Genomic DNA, 12,144 nt, shown 5'->3' on the forward strand with positions numbered 1-12,144 from the left:
GACATCCACAGTGAAAATGAGAGGATCGGGGCCAGGGATTAAAAAGATGCAGAGAGTGTGAAGTGTCATGGATGTAGGTAGGAAGGGACTGAACCAGGGAAGGTAAAACAGTCAAGGTATGCAGATATAAGTTCAATGGGGCAGGAACAAGCAGAAACAATGGGTCTACCTGGACAGGCAAGTTTGTGGATCTTGGGTAGGTTAGAAATGAGAGATGTGGGGAAAGGAAACATGAGATTGGTGGCAATGGATGAGAGATCCCCAGAGTTAATATAGGTCAGTGGTGGTGCACGTGACAATGGCCTGGAGCTCCTCCTTCCCTTTCTTCCACTGTCTTCTACCTTCCCCCATCAGATTCCCTCTTCTCCAGCCCTTATCCCTTTACATCCCTGCTCTTTACTTCACCCCTCCCCTCCCGGTTTCACCCATCACCTACCACCTTGTACTTCTTCTGCCCCTCCCCCCACCTTATTGCTCTATCTTCTCATCTTTTTTTCCCCCAGTCCTGATGAAGGTCCTTGACCAGAAACATCAACAGTTTACTCTTTTCCATAGCTGCTGCCTGGCATTTTGTGTATGTTGCTTGGATTTCCAGCATCTGCAGAATTTCTAGTGTTTTAGCTATCCTGTGGATAAGGTCATTTTAAATACCTCTGCCAGGGCTCCTGTGACTTCTCCACTGGCCTTCTATAAGGACCGAGGAGACACCTTGTCAGGCTCTGGGGATTGATCCACCCTAATTCAAGTCAGCAAGCAGCTCCCCTTCCATAATCTGGATAGGGTCCATGACCTCACTACTCTTTTTGCTCAGATTTACAGACTCTGTTTGTCCCGCAAGTAAATACAGATGCAAAAATAAATCATGTGCAAAAAAAAATCATTTAAGATCTCTCCCATCTGCTTCAGCTCCATGCATAAATAACCACGTTGATCTTCAAGAGGACCAATTTTGTCCCTTGCTACCCTTTTGCTTATACTTCTACAGAAGCCCTTTGAATTCTTTTCCACCTTGTCTGCCTGAGAAACTTCAAATCCTTTTTTAACCCTCCGGATATTTCTCTTACGTTTTGTATACCTCTCAAATGCCTCATTTCATCCTTTCTGCCTCTACCTAATATACATATCCTTCATTTTCCTTTACCAGGGCATCAATACCCTTGACAACCAAGACTCCTTAATCCTGTTAGGCATGATTTTTATTCTAACAGGAACATGTAAATTCTGTACTCTCAATATTTCACTTTTGAATGCCTCCCATATACAAAGCATCCCTTTGCATGAAAGCTACCAGTTCCAGATCCTGCCAGATCCCTTATGATGCCATCAAAATTGGCCTTTCTCTAGTTTAAAATCTTATCCCAAGGACCAGTCCTATTCTTTTCTATAATGATCTTGGAATTAATGGAATTATAATGACTAGATCAATAACAGAATATAGTTTTCCATATTTGTTGATGCCAAAAGTAAGTGGGAATCTGAGTAGTAGTGAGTGGGGAACAACATGACAGATGGTGTTTAATGTAGAGAATTGTCAGATTATCCATTTTCATAGAAAATAAGAGAAACACCGAGTTCTTTTTAAGTGGCGAGAGAATGGGAAATGTTTATGTTCAAATTGACTTAGGTGGCCTGGACAAAAGTAATTGAAAATTAACATAAACCATCTCTGGGTCAAGAACTGGTTCTGTTTTTAAACAACTTTAACTCAATTTTGTCCACAAGTTGAAAAATGCACATTAAGTCACTGAATATGCTACCATACTTCCATAGTATTATAATGAATGGCATTAAAAACATATAAGAACTGATAAGCAAGAATTATTATAAATGAAAGAGAAAGTGAATCATTTAGTAACAAGATGAAACTTGAAGCAGTATTGAGATGGAAGGGGAGCACAGTGGCACAGGTAGTAGAGCCACTGCCTCTTAATTTCAGAAACGTGGGTTCAAACCTGACCTTGAATGTTGTCTGCAGGACATTTACAAGTTTGCCCCGTGACCATGTAGGTTTCCTCTGGGTACTCCAGTTCTTCCCTCATCCCATTGACATGCTAGTTAATTGGCCATTGCAAGTTGTTCCTACTGTGCAGTGTGTTGTTGTGAGTGGTAGCATCAGGGGGAAGTTAGAGAAAATGGGAAGAATAAAAATGGGATTAATGTAAGATTAGTGTAAAATGGGTGGTTGATAGTGCATATTCAATCAGCTGGATGGCCTGTTTCCACGCTGTATCTCTGTGGCTATGCGATCTCTTCACTCAGAGGATGATGATTCTTTGGAACTGTCCACCTATAGAGCTGTTAAGAGTCAGCCATGGATTTATTCAAAACAGGTATCAATTATATCTGAATATGTTGTTAGGAAAACAGGCTGAGCAGGCTGAAGTGGTCATTTCCTTCTCCTATTTCTTATGTTCTTGTGTTCAGTTTACTAGTTCAGTAGCAGTATTGCAGCTATTCAAGTCAAGTCAAGTCAACTTTTATTGCCATTTCCACCATAACTGCTGGTACAGTGCATAGTAAAAATGAGACAACGTTTTTCAGGACCATGGTGTTACATGACACAGTACAAAAAACTAGACTGAACTACATAAAAAAAACAACACAGAGAAAGCTACACTAGACCACAGACTGACACTGGACTGCATAAAGTGCACAAAAACAGTGCAGGCATTACAATAAATAATAAACAGGACAGTAGGGCAAGGTGTCAGTCCAGGCTTCGAGTATTGAGGAGTCTGATAGCTTGGGGGAAGAAACTGTTATATAGTCTGGCTGTGAGAGCCCGAATGCTTCGGAGCCTTTTCCCAGACGGCAGGAGGAAGAAGAGATTGTATGAGGGGAGCATGGGGTCCTTCATATTGCTGTTTCCTTTGCAGATGCAGCGTGTAGTGTAAATGTCCGTGATAGCAGGAAGAGAGACCCCGATGATCTTCTTAGCTGACCTCACTATCCGCTGCATGGTCTTGTGATCCGAGTTAGTGCAATTTCCGAACCAGGCAGTGATGCAGCTGCTCAGGATGCTCTCAATATAACCCCTGTAGAATGTGATGAGGATGGGGGGTGGGAGATGGACTTCAGTACACTACACTACAGACATAATCTGATTTGTGACTTGAGCTAGAAAAAACTGGATGAGCCCTTATGAACTCCAAATCTCCCATCCCCAGTTTGTCAGTCAAAATGGAAAGTTAACTGGATGAAACATTCTGCCCTTTAACAGTGATTTCTACCTGCATAAAAATCATTTTGCCGGAAATCGAGATAAGCTTTTTGCAGAAGTAGAGAATGGGATAAACATTCTCAATACTATGGAGAGTTGAGAATAATTTCGTTATTTGTAGAACTTTTCGTTAATTTTGACCTTGAATGTAAACATATGCTCACAATGCTAGAAAATAAATTAAGGAGAACTGAAGCAGCTGTTACTCATCTGCAAAGTCAATTCAGTACCTGTGCCCTTGAATGAACCTCCCCAAGGAGTACAGAATAATGCCGCTCCATTTCATTCTTCTGTTTTTGCCAGCTAGCCTCTCGTTCCTTCATTTGTTCAGTTAGTTTATTGAAGGTAGCTTCTTGGTTTTGCTGAAGCTGCTGTATTGCTTCTTCCTTATTCCGACAGATACGCTCCAAATATGACTCCTGCAAAATCCGTAATTACAATTGTGGAATTGTGATTGGATTGGGTTAGAAATATATATAGTACAGTGCAAGAAGTCTGATGTTATGATTTCAATCCATAAACTTAATAGAAAGAAACATACATTATACATTAAGTTTAATGACTGTAATCTCATGTAAGATAATTAAATTCCCCTATCAAATTTGAACCAGCGTTAACCATTAGCAATAAATATTCTAGCTAGCTTTGACATAAACACAAAGATTTCTACAAAGGCCAATAATCAAAATACATTTGCATAATATCTGCTGTCAAGATTAACAAGTTAAAGAATATTTTTTTAAATCTTGTGTGCACTGTAATATTCTAATCATTGCAATTTATAGGATTCGTAATAGAACAGTTAACTAAATTAGACCCCAACTAATTCAATGAGTGAAACAAGTTATGAATTTGTTTCACTACATAATTTTGCACTTTAAGTTTAAAAAGCAATGCCTTTGAAATGAACTATTACTTTTATATAGATAAAGAACAAAACTTCAACACATTGCACATACATTTAAGTGTGAATGCCAAGATGGTTAAATTCTTCATTTAAAGAAACTGCAACTGACAACCAAATCTGCTGAGGCCATATCCAGTATTTTATAGGGTTTATTCCATATGTATTTACTGATAAACTCCAATGTCGTGTAGACTTATACCCCCAGGTCCATCTGCTCTCATTCCACCAACCTGTTTGTATTCTGCACTCACGTCTACTGCGCTGAGGTGCTTTGATAGGTTGGTCATCACCAGTATCAACTCCAGCCTAAGTGAGGACCTGGACCCACTGCATTTGCCTATCGCCACAATAGATCTACAGTGGATGCAATTTCATTGGCTCTCCACTCGGCCTTGGGTCACATGGACAATAGCTATACCTTTATCAGGATGTTGTTTATTGACTACAGCTCAGCGTTTAACACAATCATTCGTACAGTTCTGATTGAAAACCTACAGACCCTGGGCCTCTGTTTCCCCCTCTGCAACTGTATCCTCGACCTCTTAATCAGAAGACCACAATCTATGCGGATTGTAAATAACATCTCCACCTCATAGACGATCAACACTGGATCCTCGAGGATGTGTGCATTGCCCATTGCTCTACTCTCTCTATACCCATGAATGTTACCAGGACCAGATCAAATGCCATCTATAAATTTGCTGATGATACATTTATTGTTGGCAGAATTTCAGACGGTGACAAGGGGGCGTCAGGGAGCACGATCTTTCAGCTAGTTGAGTGCAACAACCTTTCGCTCAATGTCAGTAAAACCAAATCACTGACTATGAACTTCACAAAGGGTAAGACATGGGAACAGGCACCAGTCCTCAAAGAGGAATCAGAAGTGGAAAGAGAGAGCAATTGCAAGTTGTTGGGTGTCACTATCTCTTAGGATCTATCCTGGACCCAACACATCTATGCAGATACAAAGAAGGCATGACAGCGGCTATATTTCATTATTTCTATTTTCACACTACTTACTTAACTATTTAATATACCATATTTAATTTTTTCTCTTATTATGTATTTCATTGTTCTGCTGCTGCAAAGACAACAAATTTCACGACGTATACCGTGATATTAAACCTGTCTCTAATGATGGATGCTGACCTCTCAAAGCATCACCTAGTGTGGATGTACTTGATGGTGGGGAGGCTTGTGCCTTTGATGGAGCTGGCTGAGTTTACAGCCCCCTGAAGCCTCTTAGGATCCTGTGCATTGGAGCCTCCATACGTGGCTGTGATGCAACCAGTCATAATGTACGTCTGTAAAATGTCAGGCGCCACGGTAGCATAGCAGTTAGCACGATGCCATTACAGCTCAGGGTGTCGGAGTTTGGAGTTCAATCCTGGTGTCTGCTGTAAGGAAGCTCTCAATATCCTCTCCATGAAATGCATGGGTTTTGTCTGAGTCCTTCAGTTTCCTCCCATAGTCCAAAGATATACCAGGTAGGTTAACCGGTCACTGTAAATTGTCCTGAGATTAGATTAGGGTTAAGTTGGAGCTGTCAGGGGTTCTGGCCTGATTGGCCAGAAGGACCTTTTCCATTAATGTACCTCTAAATAAAATAAAATGTTAAATTTGGTGGAGTCTTTGGTGACATACCAGATCTTAAAATCCTAATGTATAGCAACTTGCATGCCTTCTTCGTGATTGTGCAGGAAAGTAGCATTCATTATCAAAGACCCATGCCACTCAGGCTGTGCTCTTTTCTCAATTCTGCCATCAGGCAGAAGGTACAAGAGCCTCAGGTCTCACACCAAGTTCAAGAACAATCACTACACCTCAACCATCGGGCTCTTGAACAAAAGGGGATAACTACACTATTTAAGGATTATTTTATCTTGTTATTTCATGCTCATTATTTATTGCTATGTATTTACATCTGCAATGCAACAGCTTTTTGTCCATTGATCCTGTTTACAGTTACTGTTCTATAGATTTGCTAATAATGCCTGCAGAAAAAGCATCTCAGGGATAACACGTGGTGACATGTATGGACTCTGATAATAATTTTTTACTTTGACTTTGAATACGTTGGGCCCAGGACAGATCCTCTGAGATGTTGACACCCAGGAACTTGAAGCTGCTCATTGCTGACTCCTCAATGAGGACTATTGTGCGTTTTTCCAAATTTCTGTTCCTGAAGTCTACAATCAGTTCTTTGGTGCTACTGATGCTGAGTGGAAGTTTGTTGTTGTGACACCACTCTACCTCACCATTGTATCCTTCCTCACTGCCATCTGAGATTCAGCCATCAACAGTGATGACAACAGTGAATTTATAGATGGTGTTTGAGCTGTGCCTATCCATACAAGCATGAGAGTAGAGCAAGTAGAGTACTGGGCTAAACACACATCCTTGATGTGTGCCTGTTGATTATCAGTGAGGAGGTGACGCTATTGCTGATCCAATTGACAGTGGTCTCCCATTAAGGAAATGAAGGATCCACTTGCAGAGGGAGGTATAAAAGACCAGGTTTTGAAGTTTGGTGATTAATACTAAGGGGATGATTGTATTGAACACTAAGTCGTAATCAGTGACATATGTTTTGTTGTTGTCTAGGTGCTCCAAAGCAAAGGGGAAACTCGGCAAGTTTGCTTCGGCTATAGACCTGTTCCAGCAGTAGGTGAATTGCAAACGTTTCAGGTTCTTGCCCAGGCAGCAGTTAGTTGTAGTCATGACCAACCTCTCAAAGCACTTTAGCACAGTAGATGTGAGTGTTGCTGCTGCAGTTTGCATGTTCTCCCTGTGACACACGTGGGTTTTCTCTGGATGTTCTGATTTCCTTCCACATTCCAAAGATGTACGGGTTAGTAGATTAATTGGTTACATAGATATAATTGGAGTGCACAGACTCATTGAGGTGGAAGGGCCTGTTATTGTATTAATTAACTACTTTATTCCCTGGAACAGCATCAACAATGTCACCTTCCTTGTTGTACTAGAAGCATACTGCTCTCAAAATTATACTGGACACATTTTAGAAATTCTTCTTCCTTTCTGTTCAGAACACTATTAATACCCTGGCTTACATTAGGAAAAAGCCTCCTATTACAACTACCCTACAGTGTTTGCAATTCACTATAACCTCCTTTATTTGCTCTTCTATATTTTCCCTCCCATTAGTGGCCATTGGAATGCATGCAGCAACTTAATTTCCCTTCTGCTGTTTCTTAGCATTAACAAAACTGATTCTATCCTTGATTCCTCTCTGCTATGCTGTCTTTGCAGCTACATAATCAGAGAATCAAGCTTTCTAGTTCTAAATCCTCCTAGCATGGGTATAAGACCCTGACTATCTACTCTACTTGCATCTACCTATCTAAACTGCTTGTACACTCTGATCATCTCCAATATACTCTTGCAGATATTACCTTACAATATTGTCTTTTCCTTCATGAATATCCCCCTTCCTTGAACTTCAGAACTTCTTTTTTGAGCTTTGCTTTTCTCTGATTATAGCACAAGACTCCCAACCACTTGACTAGCTAATTTAAACCTCTTTAACAGCACATGCAAAAATCCCCATGAAGCCACAGTCCTGTTGAGATGCAATCTATCTGGCTTGTAAAGGTCCCGTTTCTCTAAGAAATGGTCACAGTTCCTCACAAAATTGAAACCCTCCTTTGTACACTTGCTCTCCAGCACATGCTAATCTGTTTTCTCTACCTACTTGTATACTCATTGGTCGTAACCCAGATATTATCTTCAAGGCCCTGCTTCTTAACCTCTTTACTAGCTCCTAAGGATATCACCCTTTAGGTCATTGGTCCCAAAGAGGAACAAGGGTTACAAGCTTTGGCTATTCAATCACATCCCTCCTTCAAGTTCTGTAGTCATTCAGTATCATCCTGGGATGAGGAGGGAATGAAACTGAATACAGAGAAGTGTAAACTTACAAACTTCAACAGAAAAAGTGAAACCAGACAATAAAATTAAATAAGGTTACAAACAGTGTTCACAAACAGGGACATGTACATATGTGGGTGTTGTATGAAATAATGGACTCGACTTCACAATCTGCCTAGTCAGAGCCTCACACCTTGTTGTCTGCTACACTGCACTGTCCCTGTACCGGTAACACTACATTCTTCATTCTGTGATTGGTTTCCCTCATACTACCTCAATGAACAAATGTTGTAGCGATGTGCTACACACAGCGCTGAAATAACGACACGCAGTGGGTAAGTCGTTTCGAGACTAGTTTATTCAAGCTTCGCGGCGCTGGCATTTAATCCCTAGTGCCCGCCCTCTCTGGGCGGAAATGACATCAGAGGTGCATTACCAAAGTCTCCCCCCACGCGCTGGCTATTTGTGAGCTGGTTTGCCTGCGCAGAAAGTGGGTCGCCACATAACCCCCCCCCCCCCCCCCCACAATGTCCACAGTCTGGATCAGCCTCTGTTTGGGAGGTCTGCCTCTGCGCCGCGGTGCCTGAACCTCGACCGGCTGCGCCAAGTCCACATGGGCTGGTTTGAGTCGGTCCACCGTGAAAACCTCCTCTTTCCCCCCAATGTCCAGAATGTATGTGGACCCGTTGTTGTTGATCACCTTGAACGGCCCCACGTATGGCCACTGTAGCGGTGTCCGGTGTCCGCCCCATCATACAAACACAAACTTACAGTTCTGCAGGTCTTTGGGTACATGGGTCGGGGTCCGTCTGTGCTGTGAAGTCAGTACGGGGGCCAGGTTGCCGAGCCTTTCGCGTAGCCTGTCCAGGACTGCTGCGGGTTCTTCCTCTTGCCCCCTTGGGGCTGGTATGAACTCTCCCGGGACGGCCAGGAGTGCGCCATACAGCAACTCAGCCGACGAGGTGTGCAGATCCTCTTTGGGCGCTGTGCAAATTCTAAGCAGGACCCAGGGAAGCTCGTCCACCCAGTTAGGTCCTCTCAGGCGGGCCATGAGAGCCGATTTCAAGTGATGGTGGAAGCGTTCCACTAGTCCGTTCGACTGTGGGTGGTAGGCAGTAGTGTGGTGTAGCTGCGTTCCCAACAGGCTGGCCACAGCCGACCACAGGCTGGAGGTGAACTGGGCGCCTCTGTCGGAGGTAATGTGGGCCGGTACCCCGAAGCGTGCTACCCAGGTTGCGATCAGTGCTCGGGCGCAGGAATCAGCAGATGTGTCGGTGAGCGGGACCGCCTCTGGCCACCTCGTGAACCGGTCTACCATAGTTAGGAGGTACCGCGCTCCTCGGGACACTGGTGGGGGCCCACGATATCCACATGAATGTGGTCGAACCTCCGGTGGGTGGGTTCGAACTGCTGCGGCGGGGCTTTAGTGTGCCGCTGCACCTTGGCTGTTTGGCACTGCGCGCACGTTCTGGCCCATTCACTGACCTGCTTGCGAAGTCCATGCCACGCGAATTTGCTGGAGACCAGCCGGACGGTTGTCCTGATAGATGGGTGCGCCAAACCGTGTATGGAGTCGAAAACTTGCCGCCTCCAGGCTGCCGGGACGATGGGGCGAGGTTGGCTGGTAGCCATGTCGCACAGGAGGGTCCTCTCACCTGGGCCTACGAGAAAGTCTTGCAGCTGCAAACCTGAGACTGCGGTCCTGTAGCTGGGCATCTCGTCGTCTGCCTGCTGTGCCTCCGCCAGTGCTGCATAGTCCACCCCCAGGGACAGGGCCTGGACAGCTGGTCTGGAGAGTGCGTCTGCCACGAAGTTGTCCTTTCCCGAGACATGCTGGATGTCCGTCGTGTACTCGGATATGTAGGACAGATGTCACTGCTAGCGAGCCAACCAGGGATCTGACACCTTCGTGAACATGAAGGTCAACGGTTTGTGGTCCGTGAATGCGGCGAACGGCCTGCCTTCTAAGAAGTACCTGAAATGCCGGATTGCCAGATACAGTGCCAACAGCTCCCAGTCGAAAGCACTGTACTTGATTTCGGGTGGCCGTAGGTGCTTGCTGAAGAATGCCAGGGGTTGCCAGAGCCCCTCGATGAGTTGCTCCAGCACCCCCACCGACTGCTGTGTCGGATGCGTCCACCGTGAGTGCGGTCGGAATGTCCGTTCTGGGGTGCACCAGCATTGTGGCATCTGCCAAGGCTTCCTTGGCTTTAATGAAAGCGGCCGCAGCCTCCTCATCCCAAGTAATGTCCTTGCCTTTACCCGACATCAGGGTTTACAAAGGGCGCATGATACAGGCTGCTGAGGGGAGGAAACGGTGGTAGAAGTTCACCATACCAACGAACTCCTGCAGGCCTTTGACCATGTTGGGCCGGGCAAAGTGGCGGATCACGTCTACCTTGGCGGGCAGAGGTGTTGCCCCGTCTTTGGTAATCCTGTGGCCCAGGAAGTCGATGGCATCGAGACTGAACTGGCATTTGGCCGGGTTGATCGTGAGGCCGAAATCACTCAGGCGGGAGTAGAGCTGGCGGAGGTGGGACAGATGCTCCTGACGACAACTGCTGACTATAAGGATGTCGTCCAAATAGATGAACGCAAAGTCCAGGTCTCGTCCCACCGTGTCCATTAGCCGCTGGAACGTCTGTGCAGCATTCTACAGGTTGAACAGCATTCAGAGGAACTCGAACAGGCCGAATGGGGTGATGAGTGCTGTTTTGGGGATGTCTTCAGGGTGCACCGGGATTTGATGGTATCCCCGGACGAGGTCTACTTTGGAAAAGATTCTTGCCCCATGCAGGTTTGCTGCAAAGTCCTGTATGTGCGGCATGGGGTAGAGGTCTGGAGTTGTAGCCTCGTTCAGTCTGCAGTAGTCGCCGTATGGTCTCCAACCCCCGGCTGCTTTAGGCACCATGTGCAGGGGGGAGGCCCATGGGCTGTCGGACCTCCGTATGATCCCCAATTCCTCCATCCTCTTGAACTCCTCCTTCGCCAGGCGGAGCTTTTCTGGGGGGAGCCTTCGTGCACGGGCGTGGAGGGGTGGTCCCTGGGTTGGGATGTGGTGCTGTACCCCGTGTCTGGGCATGGCTGCTGTGAACTGCGGTGCCAGAATTGATGGAAAGTCCGCCAGGATTCTGGTGAATTCGTTGTCCAACAGCGTGATGGAGTCCAGGTGTGGGGCCGGCAACTTGGCTTCACCCAGGGAGAACGTCTGGAAAGTCTCGGCATGTACCAGTCTTTTCCCTTGCAAGTCGACCAGCAGGCTGTGAGCTCGCAAGAAGTCCGCCCCCAAGAGTGGTTGGGCCACCACGGCCAGTGTGAAGTCCTACGTGAACTGGCTGGCGCCGAACTGCAGCTACACTGTGGGGGTGCCGTAGGTCCATATCGTGCTGCCATTTGCGGCCCTCAGGGTGGGTCCTGGCTTCCTGTTGCGGGTGTCGTACCCCGTCGGGGGCAAGACACTGATCTCCGCTCCGGTGTCGACCAAGAAGCGTCATTCCGACTGTTTGTCCCAGACGTACAAGAGGCTGTCCTGGCGGCCAGCCGCCATAGTCATTAGCGGCAGCTGGCCCTGGCCCTTGCAGGGCGGGCGACAACGGCGGGTTTTTGTGCCCCACTGCTGGTGGTAGAAACACCAATGTTCGCTGGCCTCCTCACTCCTGCCTCTGTGTTGTGTGCGCCCCCCTGCCGGGCCTGGTCTGGTCCGCTGTTGGGCGCGTGGCCTGGTAATCTGACTGACAGATGCCACGCTCTCCCTCTTGGCTTTCCACAGCACGTCTGCCCGGGCCGCCACCTTCCGGGGGTCGCTGAAATCTGCGTTGGCCAGCAGCAGATGTATGTTCTCAGGCAGTTGCTCTAGGAACACTTGCTCGAACATGAGGCAGGGCTTGTGTCCGTCAGCCAGGGACAGCATCTCGTTCATCAATGCTGACGGCAGTCTGCCTCCCAAACCGTCCAGGTGAAGCAGGCGGGCACCTCGCTCACGCCGTGAGAAGCCAAAGGTTCCAATGAGCAGTGCTTTGAATGCTTCATATTTGCCTTCTTCCGGGGGCGACTGTATGAAATCCGCAACATGGGCGGCTGTCTCCTGGTCAAGGGCGCTCACCACGTGGTAGTAACGCGTGGA

The 12,144-nt window shown here is 46.4% G+C and overlaps 1 protein-coding gene across 3 annotated transcripts in view; it reads right to left on the reverse strand.

The window, feature by feature from the left end:
• The window catches only part of LOC140729194 (coiled-coil domain-containing protein 171-like), a 417,526-nt gene that overhangs the window by 273,595 nt on the left and 131,787 nt on the right, over nucleotides 1–12,144 (reverse strand). For all 3 annotated transcript variants that reach the window (XM_073048682.1, XM_073048685.1, XM_073048684.1), the window contains exon 15: nucleotides 3,451–3,639. In XM_073048682.1, coding sequence (XP_072904783.1) covers nucleotides 3,451–3,639 — 189 coding nt within the window. The remainder of the gene's footprint in view (nucleotides 1–3,450; nucleotides 3,640–12,144) is intronic.

Source organism: Hemitrygon akajei, chromosome 6, assembly GCF_048418815.1.
Source record: "Hemitrygon akajei chromosome 6, sHemAka1.3, whole genome shotgun sequence".
Lineage (NCBI taxonomy): Eukaryota > Metazoa > Chordata > Chondrichthyes > Myliobatiformes > Dasyatidae > Hemitrygon > Hemitrygon akajei.